The sequence below is a fragment of the Eriocheir sinensis genome, chromosome 2 (assembly GCF_024679095.1).
Source record: "Eriocheir sinensis breed Jianghai 21 chromosome 2, ASM2467909v1, whole genome shotgun sequence".
In the NCBI taxonomy this organism is placed as follows: domain Eukaryota; kingdom Metazoa; phylum Arthropoda; class Malacostraca; order Decapoda; family Varunidae; genus Eriocheir; species Eriocheir sinensis.
Genome location: NC_066510.1, coordinates 24739857 through 24764706, shown reverse-complemented (window position 1 = coordinate 24764706; position 24850 = coordinate 24739857). Strand labels below are relative to the sequence as shown.

General features: G+C 40.2%; 2 protein-coding genes across 2 annotated transcripts; both read right to left on the bottom strand.

Moving 5' to 3' along the window:
• Positions 1–1086: 1086 nt before the first annotated feature.
• LOC127001595 (ribonuclease P protein subunit p29-like) lies at positions 1087–8248 on the bottom strand. The gene is made up of 3 exons (XM_050866393.1): positions 8086–8248; positions 6660–6849; positions 1087–1744 (listed from the first exon to the last, which is right to left on the bottom strand). Coding segments are annotated over exons 1-3 (771 nt in total). The 5' UTR covers positions 8088–8248; the 3' UTR covers positions 1087–1165.
• Positions 8249–10157: 1909 nt separating this feature from the next.
• LOC127001589 (regulator of nonsense transcripts 2-like) lies at positions 10158–24586 on the bottom strand. The gene is made up of 25 exons (XM_050866382.1): positions 24132–24586; positions 22487–22618; positions 22185–22381; positions 21881–22039; positions 21538–21768; positions 21120–21216; positions 20695–20837; positions 20421–20531; positions 19941–20115; positions 19534–19721; positions 18964–19280; positions 18671–18818; positions 18266–18447; positions 17918–17998; positions 17499–17655; positions 16842–16973; positions 16490–16648; positions 16053–16232; positions 15224–15412; positions 14869–14941; positions 13876–14042; positions 12997–13285; positions 12497–12645; positions 11010–11102; positions 10158–10414 (listed from the first exon to the last, which is right to left on the bottom strand). The coding sequence occupies exons 2-25, from the start codon at positions 22593–22595 to the stop codon at positions 10304–10306; spliced, it is 3837 nt and encodes a 1278-aa protein (XP_050722339.1). The 5' UTR covers positions 22596–22618; positions 24132–24586; the 3' UTR covers positions 10158–10303.
• Between the last annotated feature and the right edge of the window lie 264 nt (positions 24587–24850).

The following is a 24850-nucleotide window of genomic DNA, read 5'->3' as shown; positions in this document are numbered from 1 at the left end:
TTTCCCTCTCAGCGTAAAATGGGTGAACCCAATTTCTCAGGCATGTGGGCTCTTTAAGTACTCCTTCTGCCTCAAGGACACAAACAACCTTGAGGTTAGCGCTGCCGCGCGGCGAAACCGCGCAGTGTGACACCGGCCTTAGGTTTAAAGCGTCTCTAAAGGGCCCAAACTACATGGCGACGGGCGAGCGCCGAGCGTCACTAAGATCCAAACGGTACCGGTACTAGCGGCAATGCTCAGTGCCGAGTGATCATGAGTCTTCCCGGCACCAGGTACCGGTACCGGGTGCCGGCTGAATCGATTCTTCTCGGCCCTTATAAATTTTCCTGAGCACAGCAAGGACCTGACGTTGCAGGGAGGGAGGGAGGTGGGGCTGGAATGGTGTGTGGGATGGGAGGAACTGGTGTGTTTGTAGCGAGGGTGGGGATGGAAATGTTGGCTAGGAGTGGGGGAAGAAAGTGTCTGGTGTATGGGAGGAGAGGAATACCTTTAACTGGTGTATGTGTGTGTGTGTGTGTTAGGAAGGGAAAAACTTGTATTGGGAAGGGGGAGCAAGGAATTTGAATGTTGAATGAGGAGGTAAACTTTAGATATGAAGCCTGGTGGGGGTGCCTGGGATATGATTTCGGTGGACCTGATACTTCTTCCAGCACAGCAGCAGAGACATAGAACACAAGATAGGGATAGGCTATGTGGGACATTGTGTAGATTGGCCATGAAACAAAATATAGGGGATAAGGGGTAGACTGGGATGTTCTGTGGGCTATGAAAATGTTTAACATTGTCTCAAAGTAAAAGATTTATAAAATCACTGTAATTTGGAAATTAGAAATTTGCTTTTGTCATCATTGCCCATTTAAAATAACTTTCCAAATAAATTATCCATTATTTCTTTGGTGCAGAATTTTTTACCAGATTAAGATTCACGAGAGAAGTATGACAAGCTACATGACGTCAATTGTACATGAAAAAAATACAAACAACCAGCCTCCACCAAGGATCTGAATCTGCATCAACTACAAAGTAGCTGCACTTTCTTCACGGAAAAAGGAGACAGAAAAGGGTAACAAATAGCAAACAAGCAAAAAGAAACGCTGCAATGCTTGTTACTCTTCTTTACATGATCTTTTCACATCTAAGGTCAATAACATGAGAATCCAATATATCACAACCAAAGACATAACTTCTTGAAGTTGTGTTTGGCTCTTGCTGCCGGTCGCTGATGCAAGTGATTCCCCATGATGGAGAAGCCAACACCCTCCACCACAAAGCTGAATTCACTGTGCATTTTGGGGATGGTTTTTACACTGTTGTCTGGACACACCATTACAAAGGTGTTCTTTGTCTCCCTGATAACAATCCCTTGGATCCCTATGTATTCAGAGCACCGAGATCGAGTAACACGGAGAAAGCAGCCAAAGTAGTCTATCTTCCTGACTCTGTTTTGGAGGGTTTCAGTTTTGGAGTCCCTGGCATCCCCTTTCCAGCCACTCTCTATAAAGTGGCTGATATGGAGCAGCTCCTGGGCATAGCTCTTCCATAAATCATGTATAGGAATGAACATCTTGAAGGTCTTGTTGAATTTGTCGACACGGTGGAGGCCCAAATCCCGCCTCTCCTGACCTGTGAGGCGCTTCTTGCCCCTGTGAGATGGGGCTTGATGCTGTTTCTTCTCTGGTTGCCTGAGGGACTTGTGTGGCCGTATTCTTGCTTTCTTCTCCATCAATAAGAATCCTTTTCTCAGCTGTGGTGAATAAAAAAATGTGGTGAATGACATGGAATCAACAGAATGTGACAAATGGGGAATGGTCTGCATCATCTGGCTGTAATTTACAATGATCTCATGTCCATAAAAAAAATTAAAAAATAAAAATCAATGGTTACATTTCAGAATAGTATTATGAAATAAAGGGAGAATATATCAATATTGTTATGGTACCCTCGTCTAACTTGAGCCTCGAAGCGCGCCATCAAACATCACCACTTCACCAATAACTAACTCACGCACGAATCCTCGAAGCTCCAGCCGCACCAGCGCATTCACTCAAGGACTCGTGACTCCACATCGAAGCTTCGCCCACCATTCAGCTGAATGTCCGAAGCCTCACACTTCGCGGACCGTCTCGCCCGCCAAGGTTATAAATATACCTCCAACTGCTAACCCCGGCAGTCTCATCCGAGGTAGCTCACTCTCCCGAGGACGCAAGGACTCTTCACTTGTCCGAGCTAACCAGGATTCACCATGGGGTCTGACACACACACTCACACACTTACAGACACACATCTATCCACATACTCATTCTCACATATATATATATTTGTGTTCCTTATGTGTAATTCTAACTCTCAACTAAACGCCTCAGTGAACCAATATTTCGTTCCACAATTGTAATTCATATTTGGTTCCTCAAAGGTAATTCTCATACTTGATTCCTCATTTATAATTGTAACTAATTAAACACCTCAGTGAACCAAACCACTTACTCTTGTCATTATAGCATTGCCTATTTTGTCATATGTTCTCTTCTGATGTCAAGTAATTATTTGTCTTATTAGGTTAAGTTTTAATAATAAGTAAAACTACCGTTTACTTTCACTTAACCTTACAATTATGTTATGTCACAGTTAGCTATCTTTTCAACACAAATCATCCCCTAGACGTCAGTTAACTGTATTCATAACATTTGGGGGACTGTCCGGGATTTACACATAACTTCCACTTTGTTACACTTTCAGCCCTGAGTGTTTCTGGTTGTTCACATTCTTGTTTGATCCTATCCTCTGAAGTCGGGTTGATGTGGGTCTTCTGGACCCACGTGATCCTTTTTTTTAAGCCACTGGCTGAAAAAATCCCAGCTTGGTGGCACAGGCGGGGATTGAACTCGGTCTCTCTCCTGAACGACGGGCGTTTTTGACGACTCAGCCACCGCCTCTTGTTGGTGATCGTGCGAGTTGTGCCTTTAAAATTTTCACTACACGAAGGCCTGGTGATGAGGCGTTAGACATCTTCGCACGTGCACACGGTAAGAGATAAGTGTTGACGTCGCATCGGATTATTCCTCAGTGATTTTACCTTTCACCCAAACTCGAGACTCAGACTAACTTATCGGAACCAGCGATGTTCCAAATCAAATCTTTAAGCTTGAAAGTAGCATTCACAGTCCTCAAACTCTCAAGAGTACTTAATGTTAGTTCTTGTTAAATCGCTTGGGGTATCGATTTATCGCTAACATTCAACTGGTTCGTTACCTCTTCAGAAGCACACACTTAGGGGTCGCTCCCCTCCCCTCGAGGCATCTCACTTCACTCGCCTCATCCCAAGTCAATTGACTCAACTCGACTCTCCTAAATACGAGTCACACTTTAACTTCAATCGTTTTGATTCAACTCAATCTTACTAAACTAACTTCAACTCAAGTCCAACTTAATCCTAACTCGACTCGAAGTCAACGAAACTTATGTCACGAATTAACTTTGGGTAAGGACTCGGAAGTACTTAGGTTGATTCCTCGACATCTTATCAAGCTCATAAAGCTTCCTTGCATTAGCAACTTGATTCATTATGGCGCACGTTCTCAACTTGGATGAATTTGTCGGTAACCCGTCGGTCGCTGAGCTGAAAGAGGCCAAAATAACTAAAAATGACTTAAAATATATCGCTCAGAACTTTAGTATCTCTTTCCCTTCTGACATTCAAAAAGAGAAATTAAGAACCCTCATTTTAGCTCATCTTGGGGAAGAAAACCCCTGTCCCACTCCACCTCAAGACTCAAGCCTTCTGCTGGAGATCGAGAAAGTAAAAATGCAATCTCTGCAGATGAAACTAGAATATGAAAAGCTAGAGAAAGAAAGAGAAAGAGAATATGCACAAATGCAATGGATGGAAAAAGAAAAAGAAAGAGAGCATGAATTGCAAATGTTTCAATTAAAATCAACTATTCAGCCTCAGCATAAAACTAAGATCACTAAATACCTACCTTTACTCCCTCAATTCTCTGATAAAGATCCAGAGACTTTCTTTGGAGAGTTCAAAAGTTCAGCTGAACAATTCAAGCTCCCTAGAGAAGACTGGACATGGCTGCTTAAACTTGAACTCACTCCTAAAGCTTTAACTATCTTGAATGGTCTCGAAAACAACACTGATTATGTTATAGTAGGATATTAATGTATTATTATTATTTAATATCACCACAAATTAGGCATACAATTGTCAATGGAAAAACCCACGACAGATAGATCACGCCACCTTATAGGAATGTCGTCCGTCAGTGTTTACCGTCCCAGTTTTGTATACTTCGCACTCCGATGGTGCGTGGAGGTCACCTTGACATACGTGACCAATTGTAACAATTATTTTCCAATCTGTAACTCGCCACTCCTTCACGAGAGTCCGACTGACACACAACGACAGTCGCTCTCGCTCCGTCGCTTCTTGTACATAAAGGCTACGAATATAATTCGCCTTAAGGAAGCTGAAGTCTTAATCAACACCCTTTAAACGCCCCCCGACAAGCCCGTTACAATTATGACCTCGTTAAAAAAGGAATTTTGGCAGCCTATTCCATAACAACCGAGGGCTACCGACAAGCCTTCCACAAGATGTCTAAAACTCCTCACCAGACCTATTTGGAGTTTGCATCTGAAAAGCTTCGGGCTCTTCGCCGTTGGCTCAAAATCAGCCGCTATAACAACTTTTGACGAGCTTGTTAATATTGTAGCACTGGAAGAATTCAAAAGGAAGTTACCATATTCTATAATGCTCCACATCACCAACAAGGAGGAAACTGACTTAATCAAAGCCGCCCAGTTAGCAGACGTTTTTTCCCTGATTAATCGTCCTGCCTCCTCGGGAGAGAGAAAAGCCGAGGCTGCATCAACTGTAAAGTCAGGCGCAGGTGGTTCAGGGTTGGTTAAGCCGGTAGGCAGTGGATCCCTGACATCTCTCTTCTGCTCATTTTGCAAACAACCGGGCCACCTCATAAATAACTGTCCTAATCCCAAATGCAAAGCAGCTAAGGCCCAATTTTCAAAACCAGTGGCTTCTCTTCAAGTTCCCCTCATAGCCACTCCACCTAACGATCCCTTTAAGCCTTTTAGATCAACAGGAAATGTCCACCTTGACCCCAATAATGTTCATAAGGTCAGAATCATAAGAGACACTGCCTCCGCTCAATCAATCATACTGAAGTCAGCATTCCCAGATATAGAGCAATGTTATACAGGTGACAAGGTGTACATCAAAGACTTTCATCAACCCTTTTCCATTCCATTAGCCAGAGTACACTCCTGGGCTGCGTTTGAAAGAAGGAATCGGGAACGTCCCGAGTGCTCTCAAACGCGTGATACGGCAGCACGAGTTGCCAACCCGGCACGTCCGCTGGCACCCGGCTTTGAGAGGTGGAGTGCCTTCGTGCTGTGATGACGTCATCAGCAAATATGGCGGCCAAAACAAACACATGTAAGTGTTTCCATTGCATTCCACCTCTCTGTGCCACCATAACCACTGCAGCTTCCTTTTCATCTTCTGTTGTACAGAGTTCGTCAGCCAGGACAGCTAGTAATGCACGTTAAACGACGCCAGGAAGATCAGCGTGCGCTATTTTGCTGTGAGTGAGACGCCATTACCATAGCAACGACGAAGCTTAGTTAAAGGACGGCCTTTATCTCCACTCTTGCAGCACTGGCAGTTACTGCAGTAAGATTTTCTTTTACACTATGATAGATACAGCGAACACTGCTCTCATTTACATGATATGCTCTCCCTACCACAACTTAACTCATCCAAAAACGTAACTTTTCCTAAATCTGAATTCTTCTGCAAGGTGAACACCTTTCTCGAATGCCTTGGGGTGCTTTCAGCAGGTGTATTGGTAGAACAGTGTTGCCACTCACGCCATGGCTACTTGGTGCCACGAGTAGGAAATTTAAAAATCCTAAAAAAATTCTTCCATGACAATCCGTATAAAACCGAAACCGTACTATTTGAGGGACGACTGTATTTCTTTCCACAATTGTAATTCATATTTGGTTCCTCAAAGGTAATTTTCATACTTGATTCCTCATTTATAATTGTAACTAACTAAAGACCTCAGTGAACCAAACCATTTACTCTTGTCATTATAGCATTGCCCATTTTGTCATATGTTCTCTTCTGATGTCAAGTAATTATTTGTCTTATTAGGTTAAGTTTTAATAATAAATAAAATTACCATTTACTTTCACTTAACCTTACAATTATGTTATGTCACAGTTAGCTATCTTTTCAACGCAAATCATCCCCTAGACGTCAGTTAACTGTATTCATAACAATATATATATATATATATATATATATATATATATATATATATATATATATATATATATATATATATATATATATATATATATATATATATATATATATATATATATATATATATATATATATATATATATATATATATATAGATAGATAGATATAGATATAGATATAGATATAGATAGATAGATAGATATAGATATAGATATATAGATAGATAGATAAAAGAAGGCTGGAATATATTTTATACACAACTTACTTTGGTACTGAGGCTTATGTATTTATTACAAAGTATATTTAAAAATGATAGATTAAAAGTAGGGCAATGCAAATCTTTTCAGCCTGCAGCGACTCTCACCTCATCATAGACTTCATGTTTGTCACTCCTGGGAACATGTGATTCAACAAATTCTTTGAGCTGCTCCTTGAAAGGTCCTTGATCCATATCATTATCTGGAAGGTCAATGATGCTGGCTGACCTCTCAGCTATCACCTTGGGCAGAGTATTGTAGATACTGGGACCTCGTTTCAGCATCTTTCCGTGTGACCTAAATAGAACAAATTTACTGTGTTACACATTCAGACATGCCAGCACTATTTGATTAGTGTGAGTTCATTTCTCAGAACTATAACAGAGCCCAAAGAATGGAAAATGGGGCTCTTACTTAAGGGATCGTAAAACTTGTGCATATATCCATCAATGGAAAATCATGATGTCAACATTTCTTGATACTGAAAAGAATGTTGCAATCATCTTAAACCTTCCCCATCTTTGCCCATTTTTAACTACCATACTTCCACCAAATACTGACATACCAATAAAATCCACTGCATCAGTGAAGGAGGAATGTTTTGTGAGGGCTCATGGTGGGAACCAGAACTGCCTCTGTGATACTTGATTAGGTTAACCAAATCTTACATAACTTCATTAATATCGGAAGTATAAGTAGCATACATATTAATGTTAACTCAATGCAAACCTATAATTCTAATATTAAAATAAAACCTGCCCCTGAAAACTGAGTATGATCCATCATGATAGCTTTATAGCAGGGTGTGTACATATGCAAGACATATTAAATCAATATTACTCCAGCACTAGGCAGCAAACATCCTGTCATCAATCAGTCAATCAAGAGGGCCATACACCAGTGGGGTGAGCATCGCCTTACCAAGGTTACATTTGTTTGGAGTGGGTCAGGTTACATTAGTTTACTTTTTCCTGACAATGGTACCCTGAGTTACAATAATGGGGGGGGGGAGGCCTCCCCATAAACTATGCTCACATAAGGTTAGGTTATATTAGTGGGGTGGTTGATGGGGGGGTGGGGGGGGGAGCCTCCCCGGACAATTTACCGTTTCACCCAACCAACGATTTTCTGACGGGGTTCATGTTTTTCTAGTGATAGATGTAGTGAATTGCACGATTTTGTACCTCATTTCCATCACAAATGTCTACTTTTCGAGTTGTACCTCTTTTCAATTATGCCCATCAGTTAATGCCCCGAAACCTTTCTCACCCACACCAATGACGATATCCAATTAGTGTCAAAACCACGAGTATCGATGGTTTACTGATGTACTTGCGGGGCAGAAACCGAGAAATACGATGTTCTCTGTACAAGCTGGTAACCTCACCCCCAACTTTGCCAGTACCTTGGACATCAGCTCGGCCTCCTGCATGCCAGTCAGGTGTACTCTGCCCTGTCAGTATTAGTAAATAATGTACTCATGTCTCTTCTATATCTCTACCCATACTTCTCCTATCTCCGTCTTCCACCTACATGTTCCAGTCCTTGTGTCTTGCCTCTCTGGACACTTCTGGAGCTGGGTGGAAATGGGGACGCGGAAATTTGCCGCCTCGAAAGAACACAACAAATCTTGATCTTGAAAGGAGGAGGTCGGCTTGATCTCAATCTTGATGTCACAGCCTCATAAGTGACTACTTCTTACTCTTCTTTTGACCTATTCCGCTTTATTGCAGTTAGGAAAGTTACGTATTACTGAAAAGGAAGGTGTGTGAATAAGAAGAAAAGAGGAACGAGAGGAGGAGGACCTAAGAACCGATACAAAGCGTTACAGGTAAAAGAAAAAAAAAATTGTATCGCTTCTTAGGTCCTCAACACTTCTATGCTTCACACCATGCACTTAGTTACTCCACAGAGCACACTTTGCTTTTCACCCTGAACTGATGTGTTTTTTCTGCTCTTTTCTTCCCCTGACTTTGCTTTTCTATGCCCTTTTGTTAGTTTCCACTATTAGGGGAGAGCCGGTATGATTCGGACACTTTTTAGAAAAATATTTTTAGAAAAAGAAGTTTAAGAGGTAGTGTAATTTTGTTGATCTCAAAATGTTCCTCCATCATTTGGGTCTTTAGGCTGCTAATATGACACTCGTAGCTATTTCCAGTTTTCAGATGTAGGTGATGAAAGACAAGTTTCTAAATCGTCCGAACCATCCCCACCCGTGGTGATGGTTGGGCCAGGGGGGTGGGATGGTACGGACACTCATAACACTCACCATAATATTAATATAACTTAAGTTTGATTGGCTAATAAACAAGATTATATCTTCTACTAAACATTTGTATAAGGACAAAAGTATCCTCTTGATATTTAGAAGGGAAAAAAAATAAAAGGAGAACTACAAGAAATATCACAAAAATTTTGGTATTATGTCTTCCTTCTCTTCTCACAAGCATAATATCTGAATATAAATCAACCAGATTAACCTTTTTATAATCGTTGCAACACCTGTAATGTTTAAATTGATATAAATTTAATAAAAATCATGAAAAAATCAACCGTCCGAATCATCACGACTCTATAAAAAGCAAATGTGTGGTCACACTCCTTTTCCAGCACGAGAGCTGGGTGATCGTGTTATACTGCAATACCTTCGCCGTGCATCGCTGCATCACCGAAATAATTTACATCTCGCTAATTAGCACGTTTTTGAAGCGAGAGCTTACGATACACCCTGAAAATATTACATACGAGATGCAAAAAAACATAAAATAGGACTTGCAGCCAAAAAAACAGCTCTGAGGGCGTGGTTGTCCCTTTGTGGGCCAAGGCAACAAAGTTTTGCGCATTCACACAAAATCTCGCGGCACTCAGTCCCATACACTTTACAATAAGTGCGATGGCCGGACCATCCCACTGTCCGAATCATCACCGCTCTCCCCTACACTCTTCTGCCATATCAACTTTTATAACGGCAGGTCTTGTGTCTCTTGTCTCCAATTGATAACACCTGAAAAAAAGGAATTAAGATACGACAGATCAAGCCTTTGTAACATACAGAACACACAGAATCCTACGTGATACATGGGGAAAAATACTATTACCTACATCTTGCCACATTCATATTGCATCTTACCACATTCTTTCCACGAACTCTTTCACGGTTTCAGTCACTCGTTTATTCGGGTCACCACTCAGCAGCAGCACCATCCCTTCTCTTCTGTCTCAACAAACACATCTATTTCACGTCTCATCTGTCAAAAACACTTGCATCAGATTAGCGTTTGTCCTGTTTGGAAGTCCCCTGCTGCATCTTTTAAAATAAAGGCGTGTCTATATAGTAGTGTGTAGTCTTTGTACTGGTTTTGCCATCAGTTTTATGTTTCCTGTAGAGATTAGGTAGAGTTGTGGATGGGGTGGGCAGATCTGATATAGCCAATCCTCAAGCTGCTACATGTAGGCCAACCGACTACCTGCGTGTTTCTGACTTCTATGTGTGACTCAATAAGTTTTTCATTCATATATTTTATCAAACACTTTCAAAATATAATAACTTATATTAAGTTGAATGTTTTTAAATATCGAGAAAGATGGTAAATAATATTCCATCATAACTTTCACATATGTATTCAGTAATGTCATCACAGAATTGGTTTGCCACCTTCTTGCACCATAACATAAAAAAAAGCAAAAATGATGCTGATTTGGCAAAAAGTATTTTCAGTTACACCAGTTGGAAGTGGTCAAGAGCCACATCTCATCTTATTTTCTTTGGCCCAAAGATTAGGTCTGCATCTGGAGCTCCCTTGGGGTGTTGGTACTTTGGCCGTCTGTCTCGATTGAAGTTCATGGTGGCTGGGCGCTGTGCCTGCAACAACAGATGTCTCAGTGGGCTTGGAGAGTTATGGCTGCAGTACTTTAGTGTTTCTCTATCAAGGTACAGCTAGGTACCACTATATATATATATATATATATATATATATATATATATATATATATATATATATATATATATATATATATATATATATATATATATCATCATCATTTCGCTTAACATCCGTTTTCACTCTCCCTGAGCTTTTATATATATATATATATATATATATATATATATATATATATATATATATATATATATATATATATATATATATATATATATATATATATATATATATATATATATATATATATATATATATATATATATATATATATATATATATACACTGCTTTAATGGTATCATAGGATGTTGGATTTTCATCAAGTAACATAATTGCAACATCTCAGTGTCAAATTTCTAAAGCTGCTGGGTTTACCTTATATTTCCCTGAAAAGAGAAATCACACAAGGCCAGTAGCCACGTAAAATCCAAGGATTCTGCTTAACTTTCATATTTTCAATAATAATAAATGGAAAAACTGAAACTTGGGCCCATCAATTCTCCTTCTATAATTACCTGTTGCATTATCTCCGCAGCTTCTTCTTCCTCTTGTCGCTCATTAATTTCCAGGGTCATGCGCTTTACTTTTTCTTTCTCTGCCCTCTCCGCCTGAGGAAAATAAGCAGAATTATGTATTCATCATAATATACAGTACATTAATTCCTCAAATTAACAAGACCATGGAGAGATGTAACTTAGCCAACAAAAAATGAGGTAACTGACATTTCAAGGTGTTAATGAAAATAATGGGCCATAACAATAACACAGATTATGTTGAATGGGCCATCTTTGAACCCTGTCTGTGTTGATTTTACCTTCAAGTACTCCACAAAACACAACATACTACAAGACCAAAAATACTGAATCTTAACTCGTACAGCCCCTCTGACGGCTATAGCCAACACCACATTTGTACGCCGGGGGCTCGCTGCCATCTATAGCTGACACCAAATTCCTCACTTTGCAACGGCCAAACCATTCACTTTATGAACTTCAAGAGGAGGGATTGGTGAGTCTATTGGTGTAAAGTTCTACCTGATGGGTGCAAGTATAGCTGCACAATTAGGAAGTAAAAATGAACAATTTTGGGCAAAAATGAGAAATAGCAACTCATCCACTCTTCCCAGGCGCCACGGTAACAGAACCTTGTCAGTAGTCACGAATGTTTGTCATATCTGACTGCCGCCGCTCCACTCTTTCCGCCCAAGAGGCTCTAAATATGCATCTGGACTCTGATTGTGAGTTCAGTGAGTCTGAGCCATCTGGGGCTGAGTATGAGCCAACTCAGGATGAACTGGCTGAGGGTGAGACCCCCATCATACCCGTGGTGACGAGGGAAGCCACATATGGTGATACCAGTGGCTTTGTGGAATTACCGTCGTCACGCCGCACTACGAAAGAGGGTATGGTGTCCACTGACGATGAGTCAATGGAAGAGGAAATAGACAAAATGCGACCTGTCCTTCTATGTAGCCCCTTGTTTTGAGGTGTACCACACCCAAGTGCAGTTCTAAATGAGCGAAAAAGGATGCTAACTAGGCTATATCAAAAACATTTTGTGTTTCTTACATATTATTACCAAGACAATAAGGAGTGACAGTAAGATCGACAGACAACAATAAAAGTGAATGTATGGTATAAATTTACACACAGAAATAGTATATATTTAGTTATTACTGTAGATTTTGCAGTTGTGCATGTACGTAGTCAAAGAGACAATCATACTGCTAACAAACATCACTAAAGCAAGAACTATACAGCGTCAGAGTGGCGCGCAAGACGAGGGAGGTTGGCGGCCGGGCGGGAGGACGCACCTTAGTGCACTCCATAACCATCCCGTACAGAGGCAAAAATAAGCCGATATGAGTGTTATTATACCTTTTCCCCCTAGTTTTAGGTAATTTTCAATTGATTTATGCAATAAAAAAAATTCAATAGTGGCTCAGGATTGAGGTGAAAAAAAGCTCAAAATAGCGCGGGGCTGTACGGGTTAATATGAATACCTCCTCCCGTGTTCGAAGTTTGGTGACAAGCTCTGAGTCGACAGGCATCTCAACACTGTTGTACTGCTGCTTGTTGCCTGCTCGTGTCAAAAAGACAAAGTTGACCACTGGCTTGCTATCCTCTTCTGCTCCTTCACTTAACAGTTGGTCTGTTCCAGATGGAAAACAATATTAAAACACACACACAAGCATGCAGACATGCATGCACGCATGCACTTATGATCCTTTAATTTTACAAGGTTGATAAAAGTATGAGAATATAACTGTAATATCTATTTTTAGCAAATGTAGACAGGAAAGTTTAGCCATTTAATAGAATTTTGTCATTAATCAACTTAAATTCAATATGCAATCTAATTTACATATATGAATTTTACTTCCATACTCATTAACTTAAGATGCAAATAACAGCTATATACACAGTCACTATGCCTGTTTAAACATCATGACATACTGTTATTAATTATAATTGCCTCACTAAATAGATGTAATTTACCCACCATAAGTTTTCTTGGCTGTGGACCTAATGTGAACAGGTACGGAGATGTCTAGCTGGCCAGGGCGGGGCACAGTTGATGCACGCTCCAAGATGCTGTCAGCCATCATACGATCAAACGCTGACATGAAGTCATTGTCTTCTTCACACTGAACATGATTTATGTTGACCTTCATATCACCTTGCAATAACTGTTCTTCTTCTAACATTTGTGCTCTTCCTTCCTCCCTTCCTCCATCTTCTTCGTCTCCAAGGTCTTCCTCTGCTTCACCAGTAAGCCCAGCTTCTCCATCCTACAAGGAAAAATGAAGTTAATGAGTTCATGACAGCAAAGGTTCCTCATGTTTAAGTTGAAATATATAAAGATAATATTAATGTAAACTGAAATTGATTAATAGAGAATTATAAAGGAATCATCATCATTTCATTTAACGTCCATTTTCAGTCTTCCTGAGCGGTTGGATGCAAGAATTATAAAGGAATAAAAAATCTTTTTAGAAGAAAGAGGAAAAGGGTTCCATTAGTTCCAAACGTAACAGCTAAGATGATTACAATTTGAATGAGAAGGAAGCTGCGTGCAACTTCTTCTATTTCTTCATGTCTTCTGCGTGTATGACCTTGGTAATTTTGGTAGTTATAGTTAGGTTACGTTAATGATACTCTTAATTACCTGAGACAAATAGATAGTAAATTTCCATATAGCAACACTCTCAGATAGCAAAGTGCTTTATTGAAAAATCTTTGTATGAACTTGTCATGGGTGTTCTACTTCAAAGGCATGCATTCAGATTTGTTTATTAGATCATTGGGAATTTATAAAGTCAATGATTAAATATTACTGCTTGATGAATAAAGGTAAAGACAGCCCAGCAACACTAAATACCTCTTCCATGGTGCCCCGGCCTGGCTGACTATGCTGAGAAGGTGTGAGGGATTCCCCATGTGACTCACTCCAGTCTAATTCACCTTCCACCTCCTCGAACTCTTCTTCATCCTCCATCATATCCTCCATCAAGTCACCCTCAAGCCCTGGTACCTGACCTTCACTGCCTGTAGAAAAAAAAAGTTATTGTTCACCACATTCTCTTGTAAATATAAACCTCACTGAGTGTTGCCAAGCTGTGTTTGTGTTCTGCATAGGATTACCCAGATTTGATGTATATTGTCTAGGGCGAACATGACGAAGTATATTGAAAATTTGCTTACTTTTTTGGTTCAATGTATTTGCTCTATATGAAAAAATTGTGCATCTCATTCCTAAAGCAAATCACAAGTCTTTACAGCCAGGTGTGACTGGCAGCCCTGCTCTTCTACTCATAATTTAAGACGGTGGCCGAAGTGATAGCGTACTGGACCCACATTCGCCGCGTGATGGACGACGCGGGTTTGAATCCTCACGCTACCACTCGGATTTTTCAGTCACCGCCGAGTGGCTTAAAACTACCCACATGCTGTCCTGAAGACCACCCATCAACCCGGACTCTAGAGGAAGCCGTCCAAGCGAATCAAGAACGAGTTCCGGGGAGCAGCATGAGCCAATGCAAGATGGCGCCACTATAAACACTCGCCTGCGCCAGAACGGGCTGGGCCGACCATCAGGCCCCACCTGGAAGAAGCCTTGGGCCGACCATCAGGCCCCACCGGGAAGATGCCTACCGGCGCAATAGGCAACAACGTAAAAAAAAAAAAAAAAAAAACACACTTTGAGGAAACCAAGACAGCAACCAACTAATCAAAACTTATGACATTGGAGGCTCATGACTACAGATAGTAATATTATGCTAAAGGATGCAAGGAAGTTTGATGAGCATGAAATTTCCTGAAGAAGCTGATTTACAAGTATTTTTAGTAAATAAATTTTGATAAAGATACTTACTTTCTTCAGCAATTGGTTGCAGAGTATCACCACTGTCTTCAGGTTCTAAATACTGTCGTAAGCTTGGAACTTGCTGTGGAGGGAACACAAAAGTTATAGTGTCTAACATCATAGTTTCCCATACAGCAGTAAATCTTTTGGTCTTGAAACTATTTTAACTGTATGTAGAATGATGAATGTTATGAATTCAGGCTGTGAGGAAAAGTACCCTAAAAGACACCTGTCACATCAACAAAACATATAATGAGCCACATATCAGCCCCATATCAAGAGGATATTTGGAAAGTCTAATACAGGTGTAGGAATGAGCTTTAGAATGACAGGTGTTGTTAAGTATAGGGAGGGTAGGCAGTACCTCAATGGCCTTTGACACAATCTGACTGTTGAGATTTTGAACAGCTTTCTGTGCATCTTCCAAGGTGGTGGTTAGCTGCAGCTTCGGCCGAACAGCAGCTATAGTGTCACGAACTACGTGCTCAATCTGCCATGGGAAATCCTGATTTTCTTCAGAGTTCCAAAGGCTCTTCTTGTACTGGTAGTAGTGCTGTGAATATGAATCCTCAAGAGCTATAAGGTATTACAGAACACTCTTTCAATTAACTTGTCTATTCCTCAGTTTGACAATAAATAATACTGATAATTACAGAGTGTATTCCTGCAGTTCCATCCGTTCATGTGGTTGCGTGTGTAAGTATACAAAATGATGGAGAAGATTTCTCCTTGAACAAGTCTTATATGACCCTGCAAAATATATTCAAATTTTCTTTAGTCAAGTAATTAAAAAGTGTTGGAAAAAATTAAGAAAAACAGCACATGCAAAGGGATTTTACCTTACTTAGGTGTTATATGACCTTGCAAGGCATATTTTTTGAAAACTAAAAGCTCCAGAACCAGGGATCTTGCAAGAGTTAAAAAGAAATAATGGACCTGCAGGAATAGGCTCTGCTCACTCCTCAGTTATTATTAAATACAGTGCAGTAGATAGAGCAGGAAGAAGAATCTGAACATTATAGCAGAAACTTGGTATCTGTAGTAACTCAGTTATTGTCAAAAACATTATTTTGAAAGTCAAAATAACCTTGGAACTTGTCTAATACTTCTACTATTCAGTGTCAACTTATAACAAATAACATTTAGTAGGCTATGCTTTTGTTTTTTTAGTCTCAGCACCTACTACAACTCACCTGAAAGTATGTCAAGAAGCAGTCAAGCCGTCGCTTGCTGGAGCCAGAACTGAAAAACTGACCACACGTCTCGAGCAGGGTGCAGACCAGCCGAATGCGGAAGAGATGTTCTGGCGGATCATACTCTGTGACCACCACTGGATCAAATACCACACCAAAGGAGATGAAAGCGTACAGCACCTGCCAAGAAGAACATAAGACTGCTGAGAAAAAAACGGTGGTAAGAATGTAAAATAATAGGAAAGTCCTGACAGAGAACATTCTCAGATAAATGGAGATGATCTCCTGTAGATCATACTACATACATGGATACATATTCAGTATACATATTTTGCAAGGTACCAGTCAGTCAGCCTACACAAGGAAGCCCCTGAAGGAGGAAGAGGAAGAGGTGGAAGAAGAGGAAGAGGAGGAGCTAATTGTATTTTCAACATTACCTTAAAGATTATGGTACTTTCAATCACCCGATAGTTGTACAACTCCCCAAGATACTTGGCTGAGGCCACCCGCCGCTGGTTAAACTTGGGGTGATTGACCTCCAGGCCGATACGGATGTCCTCCAGTACTCCATCCACAACAGCTGGGCCTACCCAATCCTGATCAAGACACCAGACACTTTTATTACTTGAAGAAATCAGGTTAGTTAGGTGCTAAGCATTAAAGTAACTGAGCATAATGATGAAGTGAGGTCATACATGAGTAAAAAATATATTGAATAAAAATGTAAATTGCATTAACATGTTCCCTTGGCCTTAGCAAAATGTTGCCACAAACACAGTTCATACTAACGTGGTGAGAGATTAGTCCAGCCACCAGGTTTGCAATGCACCGGATGTTGTAAAACTTGGCATTCCAAACGGCTGACAGGCATTTGATAATGTACCTGGATGTACTTTGATCTTCCCAGTGCATTTTCCGCATCTGAAATTAGTAACTTATTTGAAACCAAATAGGCTACTATACAGTACATCCATCAGCTGTAACACATTAACATGGGGAAAAGCATACTAATGGCATGCTATGCTGTACATAGAAACTTTTAAGTCATATCTACTCCATCAAAAAAAAAAAAAAATAAATAAATAAATAAATCATGAAAGAATTTAGCAGATATTAAACTTTTATATTTTTAGTATGCACTGCAGCATTTTCACTTGAATATAGTTGTACCAAGAATGTTTTTTTAAAATATCAGCAGGCCAGGATGCCTATGAGTATTCACTTTGAAAAGTTCACTCAACTTTATTGTCTGATGACATAAGACAATCAATCTTATATATATATATATATATATATATATATATATATATATATATATATATATATATATATATATATATATATATATATATATATATATATATATATATATATATATATATATATATATATATATATATATATATATATATATATATATATATGACACACAAGATACACAATTACCTGTCGCAGAATCTTCTCTGTGTTGGATTTTGAGAGATCAATGTAGAGGAGTTTGCGGATGTATTGGTGCATTGGTGGTCGCTCCTTCTTGGCTGTGTCTGGGCCAGTGTCAGGGGGGTTGACATAGAAATAAGCATTTTCTATCATGGTGTTGTATCTGCAAGAAACAGAAATTCTGATGCTCTGGCTCATTCATTGCATATTTCACCTATTTTCATCGTAGAAAATTGTTGAAACATTTCCACTTTAGAGTAACATTACAGCAGTGAAGTACAGATTGGCAAAACTGATTTAACAGTGGTGGTAAAGGGAATTTCTCTATATTTACTTTTCTACTTCTTGAGTGGGTGGCAATATGTATCAAGCACAAACTTTGAAGTTGAATTCATTTATATACACACGACATACACAAAAATTACCTGGGATCGAAGGCCTTCACAGTCTTCTTTCTCATCATCTGTTCCAAGTATATTTTTGTGCGATGGTGGGAATCTGGGGTTCTGAAGTAAAAGCATGCCAGATTTGATGAACATAAACTCTTGATATCCATTAAACAGATATTTAACTGTGAATGATAGCAGAGTTGAAGATGTTGACTATCAGTGGGCAGATGAATACAAGTCAATGGATGTTACTGCTGCCACTCACATTGATGAATAAAGGTAAAGACAGCCCAGCAACACTAAATACCTCTTCCATACCTCTTCAAAACAATTTTGACTACAGACTGCACAAATGAAGCAACTATAAAATGAATGATTACAAACCTGTATAGGAAGCGACCACAGGTTTCGAGAAGGTTGCAAGCCATCTCAATGTGGTGGTGGTTAAAGTCTTGCAACAACACACGCAAGCATGTAAGAGCTTCACTTCGGGGAAAGATGCGGAACTTTACCAGCTCGCCAATGAACCGAACAACCTTAATTTTCGATTCTATGTTGATTTGATCCTGAAAACCCAGAGAAGTGGAGTCACATAGCTTTATCATACTCTTAAATGGCACTTGCTCTTAAAGGCTAGTTGAATACTTGATTAACAATTGGGTAATCATACACAAATGAAAATATAAAGTAAATGCAAAACACATATAGTCACAGAGTTTCATGCATGTAAGTAATGTTATATAAGTCAAAACATATGTTGAATACAAAAAAAAGTTCTACAAATATTACCTTCTTGCGAACTTGATATTTAAAGTCTTGCTTGAGCATGTTGACTAAATCTGTGGCCAAATCTGGCATCAAAGGTTGCAAAGTGGCTACTAATCGTGAGTAGAAGGGCAGCAAGTCCAGCCTCGTCCGTGGAACCAGAAATAGGGCTCTATAGAAATTGTTAAAAAAGTAAACTATTAATTAGCCATACCAAATTACAACTGGCAGTACTCTACTCTGTTCAAAACCCTCTTAGTTCCAAAAATTCATGTGATGATGAACGAAATCCCTGAAAAACTGAAAAGAACACTGACCTGACCAGTTTTTTCCTGCTAGGTTTGGTGTTGAGTCTGAGACAGAACTCCATGGCTGCGCTGTCTATTAAGTCTCGATTGATGCAGTTAGGAAGTGCGCTGATAAAGGCATCCAGAAGCACTTTATTGGAGGCTTGTCCCCCTGTCCCCCCACTGCCTCCTCCTTCCTCTTGCTCCTCCTCTGCTGGCAGGTCAGGGGGTAAAATCTCTTCCTCTTCCTCTTCTTCTCCTTCTTTACACTCCTCTGTGGTCTCCATAGCCTCCAGTTCCTCCTCTTCCAATGTCTCTGGCACAACCTCTGGAGGAGTTTCTTCCACCTTGAAAGTGTATCAAATTGAAAATAACAAAATGAAAGGCTTTCCTGATGATGAACGGGAGTGTAGTTATAAACATTCAGCAAATCTTCCAATTCAAAAAGGCTGATGAGATAGTGGCATGACAAGTATTATCTATTTGATCATTACCTTTCCATATACCCTTAAAAATAATGCTGTATACCTCTCTTTGGACAACACTCATGATAAGGATATGTACAAGTAGTCGCACTCAAAAAGAAAATGATGCCCTTACTGGTGTAGCTGTCGGCTTCTCTGAGTCACTGTACAGAATGGATGGGATGAGGGCCTTCAACTCTGGGAAGTTCTCGTAAAATGCTCTCATGTCATCATCCTCCCACAGAGTAGCAGCCCCTCCATCAGGCATCTCGCCACCTTCCCCTAGGCCCATCTCTCCAAGGCCAAGATCATCCCCTGAAGCCTCTGTAAAACAATATACAATGAGCTCAGAGTATACTACATCCTTAAACAATGCATTTTTTTTACTTATTTTAAGCTTTGCAAGGATTGCATGCAGAATTCTTTATCTCTCACATGAGAGTGCTAAGTGTGTGTACCTCTGCTACTTGACAAAAGGTCAATGAAGATGCTCTCAGATTACAATGCAATCACACCATTTAGTTACATTAATAAGTCACTTACTGTCCTGAGGCAGCTCAGGAAGGGGTTCATCCAGGAGCTCTGCCATTTGCTGGGCATTTACCAGGAGCTTAGACAGTCCTATTGCCAAGTTCTCCGCAAGCTGAACCCTTTCCTGACTTAACTCCCCCCGAGTCTGGAGAAGACGACGGTTGTGCTGTTCCACATGCTGCAGATCCTGTAAGGGCACATGGATTATGTATTCATGAGGCTGAAATTCTTGAAAGAATGGATATCACCATCAGCAGCAGCAGTGATTCCGATCAATCAAAAGTATTCTATATCATGTCTTTCTTCCATCCATTGGTAGAGTTCCTTCCACTATCAAAAACAATAGTTTGACCATGATATGAACACATGGCTGAAGTAACATGTAGTTCCCTACTTGGACACACTCAGGTGAATTACCTAAAAAAAGTACACAAAGGTATACAAATGTTTCCAGATATTTATATGTTCACGCTCATTTAGAATCTCTCTTACCTTGTAATCTTGAAACAAATGTTTCGTCAAAGAGGTGAAGTAGTCTTTCAGCAACTGGCGGACATTTTTTTGCCTTTCACGGGGAAGAAACTCACTTTTAGGAACAGCCATCTGCAAAGTTAGGCAAAATAAAAAATTTAGGTTAGGAGTGCAATATGGTGAAGCAAAGGCACAAAGAGTCTATTAATAGTATATTGTGAAGCACCAAGTGGCTGTGAGATAGGTGGCAGGCAGTGAAAAGAATAAGATTACTAATAAAACCATCATAATTTACCTTAAAGGTTTCAGCAAGGTTTCTGATGCGGCGGGGCACCAGACCCATGTAGTCTTCTCCACAGTGGCGGCAAAATGTGAGCAACACCGAGATGTTCTGGTGCTCCTCCTTGTCTTGGCCCACCAGGGTGGTCAGCACATTGCCTAGGTGGTGCGGGAAACCATTATATTGTAGAATTCAGAGTGGCAAAGTTGAGGAAGGAAGGGCTCAAGGAACTAATAGTTGGAATACAACTGGAATGACAAGTATTGAATACTTATGTAGAAATTGGCTGCAGGTACTTCTTGAAAACCGAGACTGACAAGATCTTTGGTGCCAGTGCCTAAAAAGTTACAAAACCTTCAAAATATCTTCCTCCTGCCTCCCAGCAACCAAACTCACCAAACTCCTCCAGTCACCCCTAGGACTTAAGTATGGCTACCCACCTAGGAGGGGGAGACCTTCCTTAGGAGCAAAGATCCCAGCAGCGATCAACTCGGCATACAGTCTCAGGTCCACTCGCAGCTTGCTCATGTTGCTGCTCTGGAGATAGTGACAAAACTTTAATGGTTTGGGTAAAAATTTAATCCTGACTGCAAGTTTTTCCACACTACAATATCTTTCATAATATACATGTGTTAATAAGTCTTACTAAACTTCACAATTGATCCTTCTTGTACTCAATGCTAGGGTCAGAGATTTTTTTTCTTTCAGTTCATACTTATATCTTGAATATACATAGAGTTCTTACAAAACTTCACACTACTAACTCCCTTTCTACAATTATATTCACCACCTGTTCAATGCAGTACGTGTACGAACCTCCTTTCTAAGAAAACTACACACATGAGTATCACAACATACCTTTTCATCTTTCTTGAGGGCTAGAACTTTTTGCCAGTTCTCCAAGAGTGTCGGAGCAAAGTCATGGTAGCGCTGGTGAAGTAGGGAGCAAATGTGGACGGCAGTGTTAATGTCAGACATCTTGAGCTTGGCCTCCACGACAGCTTGGGCTACCTCACTCACATACTTTGTCAAATTAAGGCTCTGGAGGTCCCTCACTAGGGAGTCATGCTGGCTCTCAGTCAGGTTTTTCTGAAGAAAAAAGATTTGTGATTACTTTATTATAAAATATCCCGATCCTGTTGGTTCCCTATAGATTTTGACTCTCAAGACAAGGAGAAGATGGCATCACTCTTTTACTAACAAGTTTTTTTATGAAAGCTGTGTTTTTCTTCAAGCTTGAGTCTAGCATGGCTGTGTTGAGCTCTGGCCGATCCTTAGCCACTGCTAGATTCTGTGTCCGCAACGCAGCCTTCTTGTTAAGCCGCTCCTCTGTTTCTTGGATGTATGCTAACAGAGAGGCCTGCAAAGGAAGTTCAACAGTTAGGAGAATTTTGTAACTTATCATAAGGAAATTACATGTAAAAATTTACTATAGGTATTTCATCTTGTATCTTAAAAATACGATGATACAGAAGAAAATATATGAATGTTCTCTCTCAACATACATGATCCTCTTCTCTCTTTTTCATCTCTTCTTCTTGCCTCCTTGCTTCTTCTTCATTTTGTTTCCTTGCTTCTTCTTCTTTTTCCTTGGCCAGAGCTTCTTCTTGTTGCTTTTTTTCCTCCTCTAGCTTTCTCTTTGCCTCCTCTTGCAGAAGTGCCTCTTCTTCCTTTCTTCGCTCATCCTTTTTTTCATCAGCGTCTAAAATGTAAAAAAAATATTTTCTGTGACTGTTCTGGAAAGTCATCTGAACCTTAACTATAAACTGTGAAATAATGATGAGGGCTTATTATATGAAATCTATACCTTTGGTAGCTGATCCTGGACCTCTGTTTGTGATCTTCTTCCTCTCCCTCTCCTCTCTCTCCTTCTTCCAGCTCTTGCCACCCCTCCGCTCACCTTTTACTCCTTCCATGTCACTCAGCTGTGATAACTAGGCTGAAAATTGATTTACAATTAATTAGTTGGAACAATATCAGAATAGGTGTCACTGTGTTAAAGCCAAAATGTCATATGCCTCCAGAAATATTCCATTAAACTCACGCACTTCATTGTCACATTTTCTTATGGGTGAGGCTACTTACTGAGCACTGCTCGGTGAATAAGGTCTATGTGTGTCACTATTTGCCGAGTAGCTCAGCAAATGAGTTAATGTCATGTAGTAATTTACAAAGCAATTTGTTGAAATTGGTAAAAATAATGACCTAATGCTGTTTAATTAGTTTAGAATAATTTATCAACTAACAGAACCCCACCTAAACCTGAGGGATAATAACCTATCACCATAAAATATTAATGGCAAGACTGAGATCATGCATTGCTCAGTAAATAAAGGTAAAGGTAAAGTTGGGGGCACACGCCTAACTGTTCATCTCTGTCACACTAACACTTGAGCCCGTGCTGAGAACTCATTACCCTACGACTCAGAGCCAGTGTGACATCTGGATTACCACAGTTTATCTTCCCCAGGTTTCCTTAGGTACCTATTTATTGACCAGCCTGAGAGGGAGGATGAGCACCTGGGTGAGCTGCATGCCCACTGCTCTGGCTAGGATTTGAACCCAGCCCCATGGGTCATACCTAGGGATGCTAACTACTACACCACAGAGGTTAGGTTAGTAAATAGCCACTCCTATTTTTTTAACTACTGTAACAGAGCCCTAGGTAAATCTTAAGAATAGCGGCTCCTAGTGAGTGCGCATTTAGGGCATGGTGTGGTGGTGATTACAACATTTCAAGCACATACAATGGGGTTTTGACAAGCGGAAAGGCGTGTTTATGTCACAAGGGGTGTATTTTTCCGCGCGGACTCTTCCCTTTCTTCACCCTGGAGCTCGCAGTCTCATCACCCATCGACTTAGAAGAAATTGTGAGGCCAGCGTGGAAAATACACCCCTTGTGACATAAACACGCCTGTCCGCTTGTCAAAACCCCGTCGTACATGCTAGAAATGTTGTAATTACCACCACACCGTGCCCTAAATGTGCATCCGCTAGGAGCCGCTATTCTTAAGATTTACCGAGCCCTACCTTAAACTGGTAGAATAACATCGCCACTACAATAACAATTCATCACTTCTAAGGACAATAATATATCATTCCTCAAATGATTGTTAATATCTCAAAAAATATTAACTTGTCATGAATATGGTTGTCTGAGTGATGAATAGCACTTAAAAATATAACAGAGGTAAAGTGTCAACCAATGGGGATGGGTGTAATTCTGTCTATGAAATATGATGGTTAATCTAGCTAACTACTGCTTCTAATATGCTAAAAAAAACAGCATGTGACCCTGACCATAAAAACAACCATTTGACAATTCAGAAGCAAAGATGTCTGGTAGCTTGAGTCATGCCCTCACCCATGCCCGCACACCCACAGCCGCATGCCCCTCTGTGCCCCAAGGCTGGAGATGGCTAGGATTTCTTGCCTGACCGAGTGTTACATACCAGACATGCACAAGAGGAGCCCCGACAGTCGAGGCATTGCATCAGAATAAAGTTTCGTCCTCAACCCGGCGAGACTGGCGAAGGAACCGTGTATTGCCTGTCCTCCCGTGGCACTGACAGCGGCTGATTAGTGCACCCTCCCACTCCTCTGCTGTGCTCCTCTGAGGCTTTATATCGCTTCTTAGAGGGCTTTACACCTCGATCTTCCTCCCGCTGTATCCTTTAATAAGTGTTCTCTCTTCTTCTGTAATGTTCGCCTCGTTTCCAGCCTCCAACACAGAATCACTTCCTCTTGTTTACCTTCTACGTATATCACTGAAGCAACACGAGCTTGTCACCAATCTGCCTCAAATATATGGATTTTGGGATGAGAAACAATATTAAGGCAGTACTTCAATGATAAAACTGCTGATAACTCTAGAATTCTACAAGCCAGCAATGAATAGTGAGCCGTTGAAACAATATAATCAACTGTTCCTCCACTATGAAGGTCGTATTCATGGAACTCTTCTTATCTTGAGTACAGAAGAAAATATGGTTGCAGGAGATATGTTTTACTATTATGGTACAGGAGAAACGTTTTTACTAATAGAGGAGGATATGAGAACATCATACACCGTAGCCTACACATCTGTCTTTATTATCAATTAATCCTCTGACTTTATCAATCTTCTAACTCTATATCTATCCTCTGACTTTAGGCTATTAATCTTAAAACA

Excerpts from the sequence above, each read along its gene's own strand:
- LOC127001595 (XM_050866393.1), bottom strand. Across the intron at positions 1,745-6,659 it reads AACATGAAGTCTATGATGAG|CTGAGAAAAGGATTCTTATT; the intron begins GTGAGAGTCGCT and ends TATTCACCACAG.
- LOC127001589 (XM_050866382.1), bottom strand. The coding sequence starts at position 22,595 with ATGGAAGGAGTAAAAGGTGAGCGGAGGGGTGGCAAGAGCTGGAAGAAG. Across the intron at positions 20,116-20,420 it reads ATTTGTTTCAAGATTACAAG|GATCTGCAGCATGTGGAACA; the intron begins GTAAGAGAGATT and ends GTGCCCTTACAG. Across the intron at positions 11,103-12,496 it reads AACTTCGAACACGGGAGGAG|GCGGAGAGGGCAGAGAAAGA; the intron begins GTATTCATATTA and ends TATTTTCCTCAG.